The sequence below is a fragment of the Ochotona curzoniae genome, unplaced genomic scaffold (assembly GCF_017591425.1).
Source record: "Ochotona curzoniae isolate NIBS_2020 unplaced genomic scaffold, NIBS_Ocur_1.0 scaffold_3208, whole genome shotgun sequence".
In the NCBI taxonomy this organism is placed as follows: domain Eukaryota; kingdom Metazoa; phylum Chordata; class Mammalia; order Lagomorpha; family Ochotonidae; genus Ochotona; species Ochotona curzoniae.
Window position 1 is genome coordinate 39,231,637 of NW_024467106.1, and position 23,568 is coordinate 39,255,204.

The 23,568-nt window shown below is 38.0% G+C and overlaps 1 protein-coding gene across 3 annotated transcripts in view; it reads left to right on the forward strand.

Annotated features, from left to right (window-relative positions):
• The first annotated feature begins 3,796 nt into the window (after nucleotides 1-3,796).
• The window catches only part of ELAVL2 (ELAV like RNA binding protein 2), a 174,169-nt gene continuing 154,397 nt past the window's right edge, over nucleotides 3,797-23,568 (forward strand). For all 3 annotated transcript variants that reach the window (XM_041004393.1, XM_041004395.1, XM_041004396.1), the window contains exons 1-2: nucleotides 3,797-4,111; nucleotides 4,407-4,504. In XM_041004393.1, coding sequence (XP_040860327.1) covers nucleotides 4,478-4,504 — 27 coding nt within the window. In that variant the 5' untranslated portion in view covers nucleotides 3,797-4,111; nucleotides 4,407-4,477. The remainder of the gene's footprint in view (nucleotides 4,112-4,406; nucleotides 4,505-23,568) is intronic.

A 23,568-nucleotide genomic window follows, 5' to 3' on the forward strand; every position in this document is an offset into this window, starting at 1 on the left:
GTCAATGCCTGCGTCCTGGGTGCTCCACTTCTTACCCACCAACCTGCTTATACACCTAGGAAAGCAACAGAAGCTGGCCTAAGTGTTTGGGCTCCTCCAACCACATAGGAGACTTGGAAGAAGCTTCTGCCCATTGCTGCCATTCGGCAAGTGTATCAGCAGAGGGAAGATCTGCCTCTCTGGTTTTTCTTCTCTCGTGTGTGTAACTCTGCCTTGCAAATAAAATTAAATAAATAGATAAGAAAGAAAATAAAAAGAAAGAAATCATAATAGCATGAAAAAACACTTTGCCAAGACGGAGTATTATACTTGCTCTTAAAAGGCAACATCCAAAAGGATCTGTAAAATCCTTGCTGGGTTCTAATGCAATCATCTTGTTCTCACATGTAACAGTCACTACAAGGAGAGTGCCAAGGTCACCTGAGAGTAACCACCACATTCCATTAGCCGCTGAAGCCCTCACATGACTTCCAACATTCACCTGCTCGTGGGAGATTTATAGATCGTAAATTACTTACTTAATATCTGGCTTATATATGTTCCAGAATTGGCTTGCTTATATCGATTATAATGTAGTTTTGATGTATGCCAAAGGAATTATTTTGTGCTCGCTCTCTCCTTCCATACATAGAAAAAGACCCAAAATAAATCAAGACTGAAATTATATTAATAAAGATGGAAAATAGAACGTGTTATATTGCTCAGGTATGAACACCCTATTTTCAAAGTACTATTAACATTATTGTATGGGTTATTGTGGGCTGGGCTAGCAACTTTCTGTAGGATAAACATTTTTGCAGGATAATTTTTTTTTATGTACCTACAGCTTTTCTTTGAATTTGATGTATTTTCACCTTCTAAAAATGTGATTTACATTTAAGTGCATAATTTTTGCCAATTCAGTATGACTCCGGTTCTCCTCATTAATGCTGAGTGAGTTGATATGTCTTAATAATCTCCAACTGTGTTAACTTCTCCCAGGTGCAATCTTGTGTTTCACAAGGTTAATACTTTTAATGTGCGTACTTATTGGAGCAGTTTTATCACATCTTAAATTTTTTTCTTTTTTTTTAAAGACCCAATTTCTGAATTCATTGTTCTTTAGTATGTTTTAAAAGTGTCCAAGAAAAACACTTTTCTTCTATCAGTCAATAGTCCTATTCCTCTCATTTTTATTCCCCTTATAAACAAAGTTATTGTAAAAGAGCAGAAAGGAAGATCAGAGAAAAATAAACTTATCAAATTGGATGCTTTTCAAGATGTCTTTAAAATAATTGAAGAGAATAATAAAAAGACAACAAACTTGTCCAGTCAGATAATGAGCTATTTTTTAAAAAAGAAGTTAGTAATTTTCCATCCAAAGGAATTCAGACAGAAGTATTTAGTATCTTGCCCAAACAGATAATGAGGACACAGAGTATTTCAATAAAAACAAATCTTTTTTGTATGTTACTATCCCTATAATTAACAATGTATTGCATAATCCATCTATTACCTCTACTTCCAACTATTTCATACTCACTGTAAATTATTAGTAAACAACGTGAGAGAAAATGCTTCAAGAGAAGTTTTCAGATGACTTTTGAAATAATTATTTGTATAGAAACAATGTACAGATAATTCTAGATAAACAGTAAACAGAACTCCATAAACAACTCCTATTCATATTCATAAAGTAAGCCTGTAAAGATTTCTTCTAGGCACACTTTATTCAGTTGGCGTTGCTATTAATCAAAATTAGGCAATTTAGATTTTTCATTAATTCCACCCACCCCCACCCAACAGCTTATATGTCATTCTAGGAAATATATGAGCAAAAATCTGCAACGACTTTCAAAACAGAATTATAAAAAGTTTGAAAAAGTAATTGATAAAAATGTGGGGCTCGAGACAGGCATGTGGCCTAAGAGGCTGGCTGGGGCATCCACATCCCGTAACGAGTGCCTGGCCTTGCGTTCCTGGGTTCTGCTCCGCATTTCAGCTTCCCTTTGATCCACACCCTGGAAGTCAGCACTTAATGGTTCCAAGAGTTGGATAGTTGCCTCTTGTGGGAGACACATGGTTTAGTCCTGTCCCAGCTGCTGCAAGTATTTGGGGAGTGAAATGTGAGGAGTGGGTAATATCTGTCATCACACCCACCCATAAGAAATAAGTTTTTCTAAAATGGGATGGTGGCCCTGAAGGAACCCCAGAGAGTCAGCGTTTTCTGATAAGGTCTCTGTCGAGCTTATTACAAGTAATATCTAAGGAGACGCCTTCGAGATTAACCGGTTCCTTTACCTTCCCTGTGGATCAGATGCTCTTTAAGCTGCAGCATAAAATCTTCCCATGGCCTAGAACAAGTTGCACAACCTATATACACACATTTCAAATGATTAATAAATAAACAGCACACATAAAATGGGAGAGATGGTTCATTAGACATAAATGCCCTGTTTTCTCTCTGCTTCTCGCCTTCTCTTAACTGCTCTAAGGCACCAACGATAGAAATATAAAAGCTGATTGCACAGTGTCACAGAAGTGGTGGTCCATAAACTACAGTAAACATAAATAAATAGCTTCCAGGCGGTTGGAGAGAAGCAGCTCAGGATGCCTGCAAGTGCTTTGCAACCTCATCAAGGGCATGCAGCAGTCCAGCAAAGTTGAAAATGGAACTTGAGTATAAAATAACTGTCCACCTAGAGAGACAAAACGTTCTGTATTGGCTTTTCCTATAAATGAAAAACTAGTGCCTGTGAACTAGATTCTTGGGACCATCAACAAAATTAAAAGGTGGAAAAAAGTACCGGCAGGTGTTTTCAAGTGGTGGGGGCAGGGGAAGGCCACGAGGCGGAGAGCCACTAACAAGTAAAAGGAGATGTGTTTGTATTTTCCACCTTTCAGGTGCCACCGGGAGACCGCAGGTGGAGTGAGACCAGGAAGGGCTGCTGTCCTGGAGAGAGGCTGGGGAGAGGAGGCGGCGGCGGGGGTCTGGGGTGGGGCATGCCAGTGGTAACCGCAGGGACTTGCGCACCTGTGAGCTCAGAGGTCTGAAGAGGGACCGGAACATCGCTCAGACCGGGATCCAAGGCCGTGGGTAGAAACCCTTGCCCAAATTGGCTGTCTGGGTCCCCCAAACTCGTTCCAGCGTATTGGCAACTTCCCCCAAAGGGTCGGTCTTAGGGGTGCAGCCTTCTTCCTCTCACTGGTTGCTTGCCGTCTGGGTGCCAGGGACCCACTTGCAGTTTCTGCTGGAGTTGAGTTTCTTCCTTTAAGTCCTCACTTTTTTGCTGCCTGCCCCGAGACGCTCCCGTGCGCTCGCAGGGACGCGGTGCGCGGGGCAGCAGCGGCCCGCGCCTGCCTGAGCCGCGCTGAGTTAGTGCGAGTGCACTGACAGATGCAAACTATTGACCAGTGAGCGTCCTGCCCGCTCGCCTCAGCCCGCAGCCGCACTGGCTCCTCTCGTCCCTTCCTCCAGCACTTTCCGAGTCTCGGACCTTCTCCTTTCTCGAGCGTTTGGATAAATGCCCTGTCCGTCATCTGTCTAGTTGGAAATGACCCGGGGGGTTCCCAAAGTGATTTGAACTCCGATTTCAGAAAGTGCCATGGAGGGGGGGGGGGGGGGAGAGGGGTGTTTGTGTGTGTGTGTGTGTGTGTGTGTGTGAGAGAGAGAGAGAGAGAGAGAGAGAGAGAGAGAGAGAGATCGGCCTAGGGGAGTGCAGGGGGCTTCGCTCTCCTGGTGGACAGACAGAATGATACATACTGTCATTAACAGTGGTGACCCACCCAGACCCCACCCTTCGGTTGCATCCATCACACAGTCGTTACAAAGGGCCAGCGCTGTCACACTGCTTGCCCTGCTCCTGGGGCTCTCTGGCTGGCTTAATGAGGTGCACCCAGCCGGGGCTATTGTGCCGCGCAAAAGAGGCAGGAACGACACGGCGACGGTCGTAGCAGCTGCTCACAGCAGCCCTGGCTGTATCAATCCCGCAGCCGCAGCCAAGCCCAGACTTCAAGTGGGTGGATGCCTCTGCAAGTGTTTTCCTGAACGGACCGGCAGCCGGTGGAAGACCGTGGCAGGGCTGGTGAACTTAGACGGGGCTTTGGTCTCCTGCAGTTGAGCTGGCTGGAGGCAAGTGCAGTCACTCGGGTAATGGCCGGAGTGCTGGGGGCGGGGGTGGTGGTGGTGGCCATAGTGGTGGTTGTTGGTGGTAAGCCAGTCTCCGGTCAGAAGCCGGCTTGGATCAATTTCCCCTCCAACCACTCAACTCTCCCCTTTACCTTTTGTTTTGTAAGCTTGGCTTTTTCCAACCCCTCCCCCTCCCTGATGTGATTTGAAGCGTGCATTTTGCGCTGGGGGTTGATTGTGTATTTAAAATGTAATTCCGACTGGTGAAATGTTCTCTCCTTTTTGTTGTGATTACTAGAGATACTTTAGTCCTGCCTTCCCAGTTCTGCGCCCTGCACAAGCAGTTTTGAAAAATTAAGTGCAAAAAGCATGACAAAGCAATATGAGGTTGCTGTGGTAAGTGAACTTTTAAACCAAAAATTGCCGTTTCTTTTGGTATGCTCGATCTTTGGGTGGGTTGAAGGGGAGTCCTCAAACACAAAGGGTTGGGGGCTGGGAGGAGGTGGTGGTTAAGCAAACAAACAAAACCAGTGGTTCTGATTTTGTTCTTTTCTGTGCCATGGTCAGTAGCCCAGGTCTGTATTTATTTGCTATTCTTGAGGCTATAATAGGTTTGGTGCATTTAAAGAGAAAGATTTGGCGGTCAGCAGGGGAGAGGTGCAGGGAGAGGAGGGAACTCGGTTATTGTCTGGCTTCAAAAGAACGTTGCAGCTCTGACTTGCTGAACTTAGCACAGTAGCCAGACCATTCTTGATCAAAATCCTGGACAAAAAGGGCTAATGAGGTCACCCTCAGGCAGTACCAGGGTCTGTCTCTGTGACCACCTGCAGTTATGACTTCTGTCTTCACATACTTGCTCTGGAAGCAACACTAGAAGCCATCCTTCTTAGACAAAATTTAAATGCTCCAAAGTGGTGGAAAAGTGCATTGGGAAAGTTGTGGTCTTAACAGATTTGAGGCTGGAGAAAGCAATTTCTTATGACCCTCTGTATCACTTACTCCTCTCTCTCCTCCTTCTTGTTCCCCGGCTCATTTTTTAACACTACAATGTCCAGATTGATGTAGGAGTTCTTCAGTGTCTTCCATTTGTTTTAAGATTATCTTTGGTATTTGTTGTAACAGGAAGTATATTCCTGAGAAGGATTTCTGAGTTTTGCCCCTGGAGCTTGTTCATTTTCTGAGAATAGCTATATCTGGCTTAGTATTTGTGGCAAAGTTGACAATTCTAGGAGTGAAAGACCCAACCTTTGCTCTGGAGAATTCCGAATGTTTGGCCAGCTCTGCACTTAAAAAAGAAAAAAAAAAAAGAAGAAGAAGAATTAGTGGTGCTCAGTAGTCTTGAAACTTTTTTTCAGTTTGTGGATCTAGTTGCCTTTTAATTTATCAAGGACTGTTGTCATGGAGACAACGGGGCTGCCCTATAATGGAATGGACCTGTTCATTCTCTGGTGGCCATGTCATCTCATGCTTGAAGGATGGGATGGAAAATAAAATGCCCCTTGAATGGAATTGTGCTCTTGTTGTGTTGAGTTGATTCTTAATCCCATTAACATGTGTATAGATATAGTGGCATGCGCCTACATTTCTCAAAACCTAGTCTTACATATGGATTTTTAACAAAATCATAAACTTCCTATGATATAGGAAATTCAGAAAAACTTAGACTGTACTGTAATAAAGATTAATGTATTATATACATTTAATAATTCATTTTAATACTATTTTGTCCTTTTTCTATGATGCTAGAATCACAGAAAAGTGACACTTTATGAAATCAGCTCTCAAGTATCACCACTGCTTTTAGTCTTCCTTTTTGCAGTTCATATACTTAAAACCGTTCTCATTTGGAGGTCTTAGAAAAACAAATGTGTGATTAATGACACCTGTGGGTACAACAGGCCTGGAGTCAGTAGAACTTGGGGGGAAAAACTCAGAAGAAGTTAGAGTATCATATTTTATGTCTTTTTAGTATTAAGAATTTCAGTTGCAAAGTTTAGTTTTCTTATATACTGATGGAAAGGCAATGTACAACATTTTCAGCTGTGTAACTCATTTTAGACAACACAACTCAATTGTTACAGTATTTAATTTTGTAATCTTGAACTGTACTAGCATGACTGGAATTTCCAACTAATTTCTTGAACTACTTTTATGGACACAATATTTAGTAGAATAAGAAATCATTATCGAGTACTTCGGTATAAATAATTAAAAATAAGTATTTGAAATGCATGTGTAAAATTAGATTACTTTGACAATTTAATTTAGAAAAATGTATTTGATCAAAATTAACTTTAAATCATCTTGAATGTAAAACAAAACCTCAACTTTAATTTTGACCTCCTTCTGGAAAATACTTTTCCAATTGAAACCATCAAAAGATTTATCTAAAATGAATTGTGTAATTGTAAGTTATCTTCTAAATGATAATAGCACATATAATATTTTGCTTTCACAATTACTTAGAGTATGTAAAATCATATACTCATTAAGAAGTATTAAAGTATTAAATCTTGCCTAACCTACTGCATAGTTCTGTGCCAGTTTTTAGGTTTTTTCAATTGTCCAAATATGTAAGTTTATTTATATAACAATTTAATAATATACTAACCAATTTTTTTCTAGAAAAATAAAATTTCCTAGCATTTTTATATAGATAATATGAATGTCTATTTCTATGTTGTTGGCAATTAGCTTTCTGCAAAATACAGAAAGTTAAAATATTCGTACAGAAAATCCGAGTGTTATCAACTAACTACAGCAATATTTGTTGCCTTCTCTAACCCTGATTCCTTTGGAGTTAACAGGTATGCAATCATAATAGGGGGAAAGTAGTTGAGACATAGGCATTGGAATGGAGAACAATTAGGTTTTTCATGCGAAATTGCAGGTTTTATCCCTTGTTCCATATGTAGGGATGAAAAGTGCCTGCCAGCATAAAGACAAAACATCAATGGCTAAAGTGATATAAAATTTTAAGAAAGACAAAAGTAATCATTATTATTTCTAATTTATAGTATCTTCAATATTGATCTTATATGAAGTGCATAAATCAAAACAGGAAATAAGTTAGCTTAAATAATTAGCATTTACCGTCTCCCTATCATGATTGTGTCATCTAGGCAATGGGTTATTCCAGAACATTCTGGATGGTAGGTCTTATTTTGCCTAAAAACAGAGTAGCTAAGGTCATACAGCTCACAAAACTCATGACTGATTTGAATCAGACTCCAAAATCAAACAAGATATGAAGATCAAGTAGTTGAACAATGTGATAGAGTGATAAGCCATTCTGCATAAAACCCTTATGACCTCCACAAATTCTGAGGGTAGTGAAGATAGCTGTTGATCATGATACTTTCCACAGTAAAATATTTTTGAGGAAAAAAACCTCACTGAACACTCCTGAGGCTGTGCCCAAAGAGAGTGTGGCTGTAATAGCTTGGGACACTGGTGGTTTCTTCTTTGGGACTTTAATTGTGGAGATGTTATGACATTCTTCTTTCTGCCTCTCCCCTCCAACAAAAAAGTGGGAGGAAGGTTAACTAGATTGTAATCACAAAAGCATTCAAAAAAGAAATATAACAATGCTTAAAAAAGGAAAACGTCACTACAAACAAAAAAAAAAGAAAGAAAAAGGAATTCAAAACCAAATAAAAAGTGATTCTTCTCATTTTACCAAGTTAAACATGGTCTAATTTTTATTTTAAGGACTTAAAAATTTGGTGATCCTAGCACTTGCTAAACTGATAAAATGTTATGTGAATGTTATAGGCATCAAATCATTTGATTTTTTTACCCATCAATTTTTTTAGTAAGTTAGAAGTTATATCAATACACTTAGACTAACCATTCAGTGATGCAATGGCCTCTATTTTTTTGAACTGCACTCATCTCATGAACCAAAGAAACAGCTAGAAATGGATATAGAAAGTAAAGTTTCAAATGCCTCCTATTACCTGACTCCTTTTTAAACATTAAAGGCAATTGGCTCTAATAAATCCTGGGGAAATAGCTTTCCCTTTTAAATGATGTCATTCAGCTCTTTTCTGTTTACGAAATCTTTGAACCTGGGAAATTGAACATAGCACGCCTGCTCAGTTTTTTTCTTTTTTTTAATCAGCTTACATCTGCAAAAGTGGAGATATTAAGATTTTATCAAGATAATTCAGACAAGTTTCCCTAAGTGATAATGTAAGGATATCATTTACATTCAGCAAAATATGGCTCACTCTAGCAATGGCACCTGAGGGGATGTGAATGCACTCAGGTAGCCGTCTGTATTTCTGCAACAATGGACTCCTGAATTGTTTGGAGTAATGTTTTCCCTTCACTTGGCTTACTTTTTTTAGTGCAAAGAGCTTACTTGAAAGCAGTGAACTTTTAAAAAATGTGTTCGCCTATCTTGCAAATTTCAGATTCTCACAAAGTGAAATCAGCCAGATCCAACAACTTTATACAAAGATTTTTTTTTTTCTTCAAGTGAGATAACCATAAGATTTTAAGAACCATGTTGCAAAGAGAAGAATTGTGGGGCTTGGCCATTGAACTCTATGCTAGGGGTAGACCATTTGCTGTCTAACTCTACTTAATTTTCTTTGAAAACTGTATCTTGAAAGAATCCTGAATTTTTACCTTCCCAAATATAATTTTCATTATTTGCTTATTTTTAAGTTTAAATTTAAATTTAGGCTCAGTTCTCTTCATCCTTAATAAAATGTTATTATTTATAATCTGTATGGTAAATCAAATCATATGGCATACAGTGTAAGAATCAAACATATACTGAATGCCAGCTCTGAGTTAAATTCAGATTTAATTTGTTTTATTCTTGACTTGGAAATTGGAATTTCATTATTATTTACCAACTCATGAGAATATGTTTCGACCATGTCCTTTTCATTTAACTTCATCCAAAGTCCACAAAATGTATATGTTTTATATATATATATGATTTATTTTTATTGGAAAGTCAGAGATACAGAGAGGGGGAGAGACAGAGAGGAAGAGCTTCCGTCCGATGATTTACTCCCCAAGAGGCTGCAACAGCCAAAGCTGAGCCAATCCAAAGCCAGGAGCCAGGAGACTCCTCTGGGTCTCCCATGCAGGTGCAGGGTCCCAAAGCTTTGGGCTGTCTTCGGCTGCTCTCCCAGGCCACAAGCATGGAGCTAGATGGGAAGAAGCGCTGCCGGGATTAGAACCAGCGCCCACATGGGATCCCAGCAAGTGCAAGGCAAGGACTAGCTTCTAGGCTTATGCCGGGCCCCAAAACTTATATATTTTAATAATAAATATCAAGTTATGCTCAAATTAGTAAGAAGCAAAGATAGAACAAGTAGTTATTCAATTTTAAGTTATTATAATTAGTAGATTGAATTTTATCTAATAAGAATAATAACTACATTTTTCATTAACTACAATTTCAGTAATATTCTAGAATTAGCTTGTAGAACCTAGTTTTTTCTGCTTCTCCATTACTGCATTCTGATAACATCATATAGGATGCCCATTTCACCTGAAAAGTTAATAGGGAGAATGTGGTCTATGTTTTAAGTAGGGTGGAGTGAAAGACTTTAAGAAGCTCTGGGGGTTGAGGAATTTGGGGATGGGGAGCGTGGCATAGTGGCCTAGCAGCCAAAGTCCTCGCCTTGCACGTGCTGCATCCAGCTCCCTGCCTGTGGCCTGGGAAAGCAGTCGAGGACGGCCCAAAGCCTTGGGACGCTGCACCCGCGTGGGAGACCTGGAAGAAGTTCCTAGCTTCGGATCAGCACAACCCCAGTTGTTGCGGTCACTTGGGGAGTGAAGATCTTCTTCTCTGTTTCTTTTCTCTCTATATATCTGGACTTTGCAATAAAAAGAAATAAATCTTTTTTTTTTTTTTAAAGAAGCTCTCGGGCAACATCTGCAATCCTTTGGATTATGTACCACGTCATCCCTCTAACTTCTTTTGAATATGAAATCATTTCATTTGGTATTAAAAGTCAAGCTGTGTGCTGTGGCCATTGAAAACCTCTCATAACATGAACCAGGAAGATAGAATATCACCCACCAAATACCATCATACTTGTCAGACATTGACAAGAGATTAGAAAGTTAATGAAACCTGAGGTCATCACCATTAACAGCCAAGAATTCAATTTTTTTTAGTGTTTCCTGTAAGAATGATTAACCATGGGATAGTTTCAAAAATTGATTAACATTATAAATATTTAATAACAATCTAAAAGCTTGCCACTATCATTTGTTAAGGATAATGCAAGCTGATCTTGCTACAGAAATCTAGACTTGGGAATTTCAATTCCTCTCTGTTTAATCTGTCACAATTTAGTCTGATATTGTGACAGAGATGGTAAGTTTGAGTCTTAATATAATGTTTCGATTGTTTGGAATACAATTGAATGACATACTTCCCTCAGCATACTTACTGGGTTATGCAGACTGCTAGAGGCTAGAAATACCTGGTAGGAGAAGATGGCTGCATTATGAAGGAAAGCACAGTGTGTAGGAGACAAGGCGGTGACTGACACTACGGAGGGAGAACATCGGTATCAGAGGCGCGAACAAAGCGCGTTGCGGAGCCCCGTGGGCGCTGGCAGAGGACACCTGCGGATGGCCTTTGCGTGGTGTTTGTGAAGGTTTCTCAGTGGAGGTGAAGTTTTATGCGGTGACTTTTTGTCCATTTATTTTTAAAAACTAGAGTGGAACTTCACATAATCTACAGAAAGATGAAGTATGTATTTTCCCATCCTTACATATTGATATGCACTTACGATATAAATGCAGAGCAGGTTTTGTGCATAGGATGCCGAGTTTTTCAAGATTCATTAGCGTGATTTCTCAGATACACTGCCTTTGATAAATGTGCACAGCCGGGAAAGCCTTTCATATATTGATTATGTTAGTGTTTTGCTGCAAGTAGCATAATGGATAAAGCAAAGGCTCCGTTTTTATCCTTCTATGCGCTCCCAAACATAAATAAATAAATAATGAAAGTCTTGCAAATTGTGAAAGGCACTTAAAAGCAAAAGTAATCGTGTACCATAAATGGGAGCTTGCCTGTGATTCGAGTTAGAATGAGAAGTGGGGAGCATGGGAAAAAAAAAAAGAGTTAATGAGGGGAAATGATAGAACAGAGTTTTATTTATAAAGTTTTATTCATTTGAAAAAGCTACACAGACAAAGAGACAGGGACAGAGATCTTCCGTCCACCGGTTCACTACCCAGCTGGCCACACTGCGCAGCGCTGGAGCCAGGAGCTTCTTCTGGGGTTTCGAAAATAGGTGGAAGCAGCTCCTTGACACCGCCGTGTGCCGCTCTCCCCAGCTCATCAGCTGGAAGCTGGAGTAGAAGTGGAACAGAGACACGAACCACTGTCCTGATGCCATGCTGTCAGGCATCACTGACGGCGGCCTTTGCCAACTTGGCCACAACATCAGCCCCAGGGCAGTGTTTTAAAGTAGAAAGCACCATTCAGCTTCACAGTAATAGAATATCAACTTGAGGCATGTCAATCTCGTTTGTGGTGCTTTTGACACTAGGGAAGTACCACCCATTTGAAATTCTCTTTATGGATGATTAACTTTCAGTAGTGATAAAATGAAAACAATCCTATTTTTTTTTTCTTCAACTCCCAAATATGTGTAGCTTTAGTGTGAAAAACCTTCACGTCAGAGTAATTAGTAGTTCATGTGCACACCATTATGCATTTTGCTTCCTGGTGTTTTGGCAATACAGTTGAGCCCATTTCTACTGGGATTCTCTCCTGGCAACAATTTTTTAATTTTCCTGTTCGTTTTTAGGAAAATCCTCTCAATACTGTTATGTGTATGATTTTATAGGCAGGAAGTATGTAAAATACACTTGAACTCGTTTCACTTCTGAGTTTGAATAGCATTCAGATTAGAATGATTTCCCCAGAATTTTGTAGGCTTGCCCAATCCAGCTGTATATTTTATATGCTAATGTAAATTCTATTTTTGTTCCCCTTGGGGGTTTAAGTGATTATAATTGTTGCTCTTCAAAAGCCAAACAGATGATGATTGCTGCTTCAGGAGTATACCAAAAGAAACTGGCTTTCATTAAACCTGCTCATCCACTTCATAATTATCTCCATTTTATCTAGCTAAGAAGCAGCAAAAAATGGCAAGTACAGTTCATTGAAGCCAGTTCAGTTATTTAAACATCGCTTTATTGAACTAGCAGGAGGTGTTAAAGTAGGGGGAATGTTTTCATTCGAACACCGATATGTAACCAGTGGCCCAACTCATGAGTTAGTTGAGCATCAAATGCCAGAGGCCACAGAGTGAGGGGAGATATTTTGAGCTGCTCTGAGAAGAATTCTCTAGTGGATATGGCAAAAAAGTGGTAGCTATTCTGAAAACAAAAATTTTTAAAGACTGATTTATTTGAAAGGCAGACTTACAGAAAGACAAGGGAAAAGGCAGTGTGATCTTCCGTCTCCTGGTTGCCTGTCCAAGGACCTGGGTCGGGCTGAGGCTGATTCATCCTGGCTTCCAGCCAAGGTGGGCCAAGCACTGGGCTCTCTGCTGTTGCTTTCCCAGGTGTGTTAGCAGGGAGCTGGGTTTGAAGTGGAGCAGTTGAGAGTAAATCAGTCTTCACACGGAATGGTGGCCTCTGATAGGCTGTTTTGTTTTTTGTTTTTTGTCTTTTGCTAATCCTTCTGCCTGTCATTAAAAATAGATTTAACTCTTTGGTACTTACCAGGAAAGACTTAGAAATACTTTCTAAGTGAAAGGGAAATTTCCTCTTAACGTGGGGGTGGGGTGGGGAGGATATTGAGAAATTATAGAAGGATAACAGATATTGAGACCAAAATCAAAAGTCCTTCAAGGAGTCCTTAGAGTCACACTGAGCCATGAACGGGTCAGAGGGCAGGCTCTTAGGTGCTTTTCTTCCACAGGGGCAGTATTTTCCCCAGATGATCCAGTATCTGTTTTCCAGTCCCAGAGTGGCCCTGCTGGTGGGTTGTCCTGGAAAATGTTTCTAACTCCACATACTTGTTGCCCATAATCCTGGCCGCACAGACAGGGAGCAGGCGCTGTCAGGCCCACAGTTGTTGGAGATCCCAGCCATGGGAAAGCAGTTCTCCGCTCACTGAATGAAAGACTTCTGAAGGGCACTCCCTGAAATGCCGAGAGCCTCATTCAAGAAACCACAGGTCGAAGGCCAGACTTGGACAAACATGACACTCATAAACAAAACAAGGGGCAAGTTTCATTTTTCTCTAGGTTTTCATTTTCTATGAGACTTCAGCAAGTTTTGAGCAATATAACTTTTTAAAATTTAGTATTATCCTTTTAAAACTTGACTTCAAACTTTTAACCATATAAAAAAGAAAAAGTAGGTGAAAAAAGATATATATATATATTTCTAATAGGTTTTTGATAAGTTAGCAGAAAATTAAAGCACACATTAAGATCATTTTCATTTTCCCCTCAGTTCCAGTGCCACATCAATAAAACATTTCCAGAGCTCATAGATTTAACATGTATAGACTTGTGTATATGTTTTATATTTATTATATAATTTAAAATATGGTTTTATTTTATCTTCAATATAACTTGATGAAATAAGAAAGGAAAATTCTCTTATTCGTTTTACATGTATAAGCATAAGTATTCACAAGCAGCTTTAAAACCAGCATCTAGGCTACCGTGTCCCTCATCAGTGTCTTGGTCAATGTCTCTGTTTATTAATAGCTTACTAAAATATAACGCTAAATCCTATGAAGACTGCTGAGTCATTTCTAAACCTTTACGGTCCAACATCTCTAGAGAATCGGTATTTTCCCATGGAGGCCCTAGTTAATGTATACAATTTGCCTTCTTAAATATAGGGAGAGAATGTATCGGTGGCCTTTTCTTTTAAACTCTAAATTAAGAATTTGGTGGTGTGGTAACATTGGAATTTTCCTGAATTCCAGTGTAAAGATATGCCAAGGTATGAATCATTGATTTCCTATCAACAAGGTCCATAAAAACTTTAAATCTGAGAATGTTCCAAGTGCACTCTGATCTGTTGTAGAACAAAAATGGCAAAAACCCTCTGATTGGCCTCGTCGTTCTCTCCTTTTGAAAGCTCTTGGGCCTGGTTGTCCTTCCTTCTCCTGGGCTTGTACTCTTGCTGTAATGGGCGCTGCTGAAGCCCAGGGTCTACTCAAGGATTATATCTGATTCCTTGCCAACATGATAGATTATTAATACAATATAGTCATTTCTACTAATAAAATACCAAGGAGATTCCTGGTTCTGGTTAATACATAGGATTCACTTCCAGGGGAAATGCCCTGGATTTTATTAAAACATTATGATGAATGATTTGTGCATTAATCCTATCGAGCCAATATATACAAAAGCACTTTTCTAATAGTTATTATTCTTCATCGTGAGGAATGCCTTGTTTTCTATCAGAAGGGACTGCTTACTCATCCTGAGGCAGGGCTGTTACAAATGAGCTGCCTCAACAGGAAAACAGAACTCTGGAAAGATTGGTTTGGGAGTATTAGCTTATCTATGTTTGCTTAAATAGAAGTAAAAGCTAAAATATAGCAAACACTAAAATATATCTTTGTCAGTGGATAACTGTAAATAGCTATCTCGCATGCCTATTTTTTCATTTTACTAACGGGAAATTGTGGAAGATCACACTCATACAGTGACCTCACAGCCATATGAATGTAAATAGAATGTTCTTAAACTATTCCAGTTAAGCCTATCTCAGCATGACACATCGTACAAAGTTGACAATTTTATCTGTAGTCTGCTCAACAGAGAGTTGAGCCAAAACAGATCAAGCCACAGGTTACCTTAACTCCACGTTCACCGAACAACTGAAAAACCTGTAATTTGTTTTGTTGTTGTTGTTGTATCGCTCTAAATTATTGTTTCGTCAGGACCAACTATGGAGCAGTTTTATAAAAACATCTGTACTTCAGCCTCACCTCAGACTTACCAAGTAGCAGCTCCGAGGGTGATCAGAAGGCTTCTGTACTTGTAAGAGATAAACCTCCGCTGGCAGGGTCAACCCTGGGCACAGCCCTGAGAACCACCCAGCCTTCTTCCTCTCCCCACTTTTGGTGGTCACTGACAAGTCACTCTGTCGAGCTGCCCCGTCTGCATTTGAGAAACGTGTTTTTTCGTATCACGCTCACCGCATCCCACCAAGATGACTATTTTTTTTTACTACCCGTTTAACCAAGGAGAAAGCTGAGACTTGAGAGGTTAAGTGAATGTACCTAAAGTTATACTCCAAGGACACAGAGCAGAACCAGAACGCAGGTCTACATGAATACATTTAAGCGTGACAACCCTGAACTTGAAACGGCCTTTTTAATACACAGATTGAAAACATATCGCTGTATTTTATAGCTGTAATTTCCAGCCTAGAAGCTTCAATTTCGCTGCTTTGATTACCCTAAGAACATCCAGACCGTACAGGGATTGTTTCATTTTATAGCCTTAAAAGAGCGCCACAACATTCATGGGAAAAGAGACATGGTCTAATAGGTAAAAGACACTTGAACATTATAAGTAAAATGTTTTGCTTTCTTTGTGTAAAGGTCACAGATGACTTTCTATCTCATTTCTCAATTCAGAAACACAAGCAGGTGCCATAAACCATTTTTTAATTTCCATACAAAAGTTATTCAGATATGAGACAATGTTAGAAGCGCATGATTATCCTTCCAGGTTAATTTCTTGTAAAAATATGAACAATTGTCTAAACCCGTTGCAGAGAAAGGCAGTTCCTGCATGGTGTACGATTTCTGCTTGTTCTTTCTGATGTGGGACTGACACCAGTATTTAGAACAGTGATGAGTCATATTGAGGACTGAAATTTGTTTTTCATGGGTTTATACATTTTTCCCCTTGAATTGCACCAAAAATGGTTTTTTAATTGGCTTTAACTCATGCCCAATAAATTGGATGAAAATTGATTGCTGCAGTCATGTTTGGCTTGAAATTATTCAAGACTGCACCATGAGTCAAATGAGTGCATGAGTGAGGGCAGCAGCACTTTGCGTCTGCTTATGACAAATATATTTTGTTTCGGAATGATCATAATTTCCGTAGAAAATTAATATATGCTCACAGTTGATAAAGCTTAAAGTAACAGGACATGCTAAATACGTCATTTAAAAATAAGTTTCTCTTATTTGGGTATTGCTCCTTAGTCCCTTTTTTCAGTTTTACTAATACTGTGAAGTTAATCCTAATATTCCTTTAAGGTAAATAATAACTCCATGTAAGTCCTATTAGACTCTTGGCTGTGGTATTAGACTGTTTCTAAGTAATGAAATCAAATAAGTGAGAACATCCCAAGATTGTCCAGCTGATGGAGGAGGGACAGTGATCCCGTTTCGCAGTCTCCTCAGGATGATTTGAAAGACAAGAATTGAACAATATGAAAAATTGAATTAACTCAGAGGACTATTACGCATTGAAATAGCAATTTACTAAATGGCACCTGTCAAGAAGCCAATTTTTAATGCAATCTCAGTGTAATTATTTACTGTATTATGATCTTTGTTTATTTATATGCCATAGAAATGTAAGCAAATCACCTGAATTGCTTTGCTGGTTGGGAATTAAAGCTTGTTTTGTGAGGTTTTTGAGCAACTGAGAGAAAGGGCAGAATGGGGGAAAGAAATAATTAATGTCAAGAAGAGCTTCCTTTAGTGATTATACATTAGGCAACCTATGAAGAGTTGAAATTCTTGTATATTATTAATATTAGGCAGTTCTATTTAGATGAGATAGGTCCATGGCATTGTAGTTCAATGAACTCGTAGAGCAATTTATGATCCCTTTTAATATTGCCCTAACGTACTTATTTTTAAACCTAACAAGTATTAGTATTAGTTTTTTCTTTTAGTAAATATTAACTTGTTTACAAAAAATAAAGCCCTGGGGCTGTTAATATGCCCTCAGTCTGACTCTAACCTCTCTTTGGAGCACTAACAGATCCTCATAACACATTATACTGTTCCCATCTGGAAGCAACAGGGCCCAAAGCTGAGCTGTAGCATCGCAGCCCGAACATAAAACTGGTTTTCTGATTTGTAAAAACATTTTAAAAAATAAATAAATAAATAGTGGATGTTGTACAGTTTATTGAAATATTTATTTATTTATTGTTAGAAAGGCAGATAGAAAAAGAGACAGAAAGATCTTGCTCTGCTGGTTCAAGTGGCTGCAATGGCTGGAGCTGAACCAATCCGAAGCCAGGAGCCAGAAGCTATTTCTGGGTCTCGCATGTAGGCGCAGGGTCCCAAGACTTCATTCAGGTCATGTCCTGCTTTCCCAAGCCACAAGCAGGGAGCTGGATGGGAAGGGGAGCAGCCAGGACATGACCCATATGGGATCCTGGTGCATGCAAGGTGAGGATTTAGCCACTAAGCTATTGCGCTGAGCCCCCAAACTTTTATATCAGAAAAAAAGTAACTGTAAGTGCGATTCCCATTAACTCAAAATAACCAGGAACATCCTTTATGTGATATTTAATATGCTCCATATTTCATGAAAAATCATCCTGTATTATTAATACTATAAGTCACTTTTAGAGATGTTATAACTGCTTAGCATACCCGTATTATAGCATAGATTTCTTAAAACATGCAAAAGCTAATATCAAAGTTTTTCTCAAATCCTCCAAAAATATTACTGAGGTGTTGGAACATTCTAGGATATCGTGTATGTGTCTCAAATTCCTGTTGTATTTGTTTTAAATAAATTTATTTTATTTTAAAGAAGAAAATGATCTATCAGTTTTACTTCTCTTTATCAACAATAGATAGTATTTAAAAGACAACAGTATCACTCTTTCTTTCATCTGTTTTTTAATGGTAATATCTATTTTCCTTATGCATTTATACTCTTGCACATGTTATATCATTGATAATTTCAGATTATGACCATCTAGAAAGAACTTTCGAGGTAACCTGTGAAATAATGGGTAAGGACCTGGGCCACAGAAGTGGATTACACCTGGGCTCAGTTCCCAGCTCTGTTAACTTCTAGTTGTGTAATCTTGGGCCAATTATTTAATGTTCTCAGTTTCCCCATCTGCAACATCATAAAATTATTGTGAGCATCAGCTGACGTGAGCTGGTTAAGGTCTTGAGCTGCAGTGCCTGCTTATGGTCCAATCCCCAGCTCTGTCAGGGACTAGTTGTGCAATCTGGGGTCAATTACTTAATCTCTTCACTCAGTCTTTTCTATTTAAATGATAAAAAATTATCATGTGGATTAATAGATTTATCCTAGGTAGAGGATTAGAATTTACAAAGCACACAATTTGTACTCATTATCATTGTTCATTATTGTTATTACTATGAATCTAATCTTCCAGGAATCACGAATGACTTGCTCAAGGATCTCAGCTAGTTAGTACAGAAACAGTGCTAAGCCCCCTGTTTCCCCTCTCCAAGTTTAGGGATCCTCACTTACTGCTACAATTTGTCTTTTTTCCAGAAGTGTTTTTAAGGTCCTCCCTAAGGCACAAAGTTATCTTAGAGGGATCCAGGACTAAGCAGGATGCTAGTCTGATGGTTTCTTTCCCCCTCAGCTTTCTTACGCGTATTGGATCTCCAGTTTTATTTGTTTAGAAGGTAATCAATTTCCCATTGTCTGGAAGAAATACTTCATCTGTCACAACAGTTTTATTATTATCAATGTCCTGAACCCCTCTTTTCTACCTGAGCCTTCCCCAGCCCTATTATTTTCTGTCTCTATCACCTCATTCTAAGGAGTCAAAACGAAAGCTGCTTAACTCTGGCGGATTCTCTGTTTTGATTCCTCAACTTTAGGTATCTTCCTGTTTGGCACTTTCAATTTCAGTTTTCAATATGTATATCTTGGACCTGATAGCTTTATATGGGTAGTCCGCACTGCTGGACCTCAAAGCCAGCATGAGGTAACTACACAGTGTTTAACCAGCCTGACATCCTTTGCTTCCCAGCCCACCTCTACAGTATGGTCAGGACTCTTCCACCAAAGTACCATCATTTTCCCCTCTGGACACCTTTTCATTTGTGTGAACACACACACACACACACACACACACACACACACACACCCCTCACAACAGAGTAGATTTATAAAAAGCTCTTTTAAAATTGAGGACTGAAAACTGTAAATTATAAGACTCTTTTTTTCTATGCTGACCTTATGAAGCAACTCAACTTTGATGTATCCCTTTGATATGACTATTATGGTGACACACCTCCCCTTTAGTATTCATTTTACATTCAAGAAATATTAGTATTCTAGAAAACATCAGTGCTCGATGAGTTAAATAATGAGCACTGACATAAAAGAAAGTCTTTTCTTCTTATTGTCTGCACAAGGAATCTAGAAATATCAGTACAAGAAAAAAAGAAATTTCACAGTAAATTGTGTCAAAATAATTCAAGGAAATGTCTATTTGTTACTCAAACAGCCTAAAACAGTCTGTAACAGCATTCATTGATGGTATGTCTTCCAAGTCATGTTTACAAAACTGACATTTCAAGCACCATATTTGCTAATTTCTCATACAACCATGTAAATGACCAAAGGAATCCAGGGTTATTTCTATTGTGACATTACTGCCAACCTTAAAGTGCACGTAAATAGGCTTGATTAGGGAAACGGATATTCTGTTTAATCGTATCAATATGAAGAGTCAGGAAAGGTTGGTGTGAAATAGCAATAAACAGAAGCACTGGCTAGTCTGTGTTTATGCACATGTGTTTTTTCTTGGTGCTAATTATGCTTTCGCTTTGAAGGCTGGCGATCACATGACTCAGCTTGACCTTGAGTGGGTCAATCTTATCAAATTATAAGATACATTTAGGATGCAGACAGATGCCTATTGAAACTTAAAATAAAAGCATTAAGTCTGTTTTCTGTTGTAATCTGCAGTGCATTTAGATCTGCTTATTCTTTTATCAGGCTGTAAAATTTCGTTTCCTTCCATTTCACTCACTTACCGAAAGTCCACATCTCCAGCTGCATCTATATCAGCCCTTAGCAAAGCAAGCCCAGGAGGGAACTGCAGAAGTATAAACCATAAGCCATTTTTATTATTTTTATGTTATTCTGTTTTACAATGGCAAGGGTACAGACATTACATTAGTTTTTTAATTTAAAACACACAACTATTATAAAAAGCTCTTTATTTAGTATGCCTCCGTATTCTTTTGGATACTTACTTTGATAAATTTTTTTTTTCAAGCACAGATTACCTAAGCAATGTAAAACTAGGACAGAAAGTACTGTTGGACAATGTAAATGGATTAATCTAATAGCCTATAAAAATAAGGGGGAGAGAAAGAATGAATGTGGGGCGAAATGAGTGATAAGGAGATTGGAACGGATTTCTTTCAAGATCATAAATCTCTAGCAACTTTTAAAATATTGCCTTAAAATTAACACAGAATAGCAAATAAGAATATATAATGTATGCATGTATGTAATTGAATAATAAAATGTCTGCATAAAATGAAAATGTTTTAATTTGATTAGACTACGATAGCACCTATTTGATTCAACTTGATTTCATCAAGTAATTAAGTGAATTAGAAGCTATGCTTAATGCCATACACTAACATTTGAACTTAACTAAGGTAACAATAGCCATGATTAATGCTAGCGGGAGTATCAGAGTGCAGGAAGGCTGGCATTCAGGAAACCTGTTCTCTATTTCTATTAACCTTAGAAATGTTACCTAGATTCCTTATGTCTCTGTTATACCCCTGAAAATGAGAAATAATTTATGTCCTTCCTTGTCTCCTGGGGTTACAATGATAAATATGTAAAAGTGAACTGAGCTTTTTGTGATAAAATGTACTATAAAAATCTAAGGTGCTTTTATTATTATATCAGTCAAATGGGATCTCAGACTCAGTTCTTTTCGAAGACCCACAACTTTTTATGATGAATCATGAAATTGTATTGGGAAATATATTGAAGGCATATAACAGGGCCGACAGGAGACTTTATGCTTTGGGGCCTCTTAAACTTGGTTACAATTAGAAATGTGAAAAGCTATTTATTATGGGATATACCTGTTAGGACATTAATGAGAACACACGAAAGTATTAAAAATAATATGTGAAACCAGGAATTCTGATTCAAGCTACATTAAATAAGTGTTTCAAGTTATTATTTTTGCTCCCATAGTCACAGTTATCACATATTGATTTTTTCCCCTGTTCTAGGAAGTATGAACACGTAACATTCATGATTACATCTTACCTCACAATGACCTTTAAATTAGCTGCTATTATCCACTATAGTATAGATGAGGAAAACTGACATAAAAGTGATTAAATAACTTGACCAGAGCCTCATGTTACTGCACAGTCAGATTTGAACCTACCTGCATCTGACTTTCACAGCTCAGGCTGCTATAACTAATAGTTTGCACAACTAAAACCCTTGAAAGGGAAACTTCCCTTTCAAGGAAAAAGTTTTTGACAAGTTAAACTACTAATCATTTATGAAGAGCTATACAAAAACTAAGAGGGTAAACAACAGTAACAAAATCTCAGACTCATTGTTCATGTTTTATAGAACACATTAACGTCGTTATTTAAAAACCAATATTTTCCTTTTGCTAGGCCTTCCTGAAATGTAACAGAATGCCACTTAAGCATTTATTTTTCTATATTTCTGTTATTCTGGCAAATGATAGGCACTAAAAAGATGCTTCAGTCATCGAAAGGAAACTCTTGCCGCAGTTAAAGAATTTAGAAATAAGAATTGACTCTGTATCATTCATCTGACCCTAATCATATGCTAAATATTATATAAGAAAGGACATAATAACTTTGGGGAAAGAATGATAAGCAGTCACAAAGAATGTTTGGTTCGAAGCTTCCAATATTTTGTCTCTGTTTTTACAGAAAGGTTGGTCGTCTTAAAACTACTCTTCCCAATTTCCCACAGAAAGGAACCAATAGTATAAAAATCCCTTTAAAATATGTTTTTTGCATTTGGGGAATATGAGATTTCATTCATAATGATTTGTTATGCCTTTTTAAAGCACACATATCATTGATTCATGACAAAAATGCAGGCTGTTTGCATTAATTTAATGTTAAAATATTTTTCTGTTCCTTAATGAAAATTTTTCATTTAAAAATTATCCTTTTGTTTGGAAATGCTGTCATTAACTTTGTGAAATACAGTGTTTCTTTTTTCATTTCAAACTTAGGGTGTATCTTTTAAACTTATTCAAATTCACATCCCTCAGAAGTCCTGCTTGAATTAACAAAGAATAAGTTTAGCTGTGTATCATGTGCATATTTTCAATTAGATCAAGAAAGACAACAACCTTGGTGTTAAAGGGTTCATTAAAGCATGTAATTCTAACTTATTTGAGTATTTGCTATAAACAGAAAAAATATTCTGTTATCTGATTGTTGAACATAATATGATAGTACCCAAATGAGGAAATTCATTGAAAGAATACTTCCTAAAATGTTCACATATTAACCATTATTTTAAGTCAATCTGACAGTACTGAAAATGACAGGATGGAGGGTAAAATTTATTTTACAACTATGAAGTTCTCTCATATGAAAGGATACACGTAGCTCTCATTCATTTCTATTCTGGAAATTGCAAAAAACAATACCAAACACCTATGCTCTGTGGCATGCTGTGAAGCATTTATGCATTTTATTCAAAATGTCTTTGAGAGCCCATGACGTAGTACATTTTATCATCCTCTGAGTAATCAGATAACTTCAAAATTTTGAATTGTTTTCAGTATATAAAATTAGGTTAATATGTGCAGAAACACACTGATTAAATGTTACTCATCACTCTTTCCCCAAAATCATATCTAATTTTTGCTCATTCCCAAGTGATGGAAGCAGCTTACGTACTGTCAGTTAAATGCACTCTGACTATGGCTAAAGTTTGGAGCTAAGCAAAGTAAAAACAATTTTTTTTTTCTAAAGCCATATTCACAACGTGTTGTCCACTGAAGATATCTTTTTTGTAAATGTTCCTAATTCTTAAAATATAATTGCTGTGAAGGAAAATGTAATACAGCTTCTCATATTTCCACGTCTCATCAACGGACAGCAGTGAACACTCAATCCATTTAAGACAGGAAGAGCAAGGTCCTGTTCTATGACATTAGAGAAACAAGAAAACAAGGCTATCCACTGGTCATGACACACATTAAATGAGGGGTGGAGGGAGGATATAAACAATGCAGCAAAGTTCAAATCTCTTACTGTAAAAGCAGACAAAAGAGTGTACATAGCAAGTGTGTTGTAAGAAGTATTGTCAGAGTACATACCTGGAATGTTTTTAAGTTCCCTGAGTTACACTATGGTCATTATCTGTATAAAAGGCAGAGGCATTTGAAATACAACTGTTAACTCCTGCAAGCAGCTAAGCAGATTCTTTTGCTGTGGTTGACAACTTCTCAGGCAATTCTAA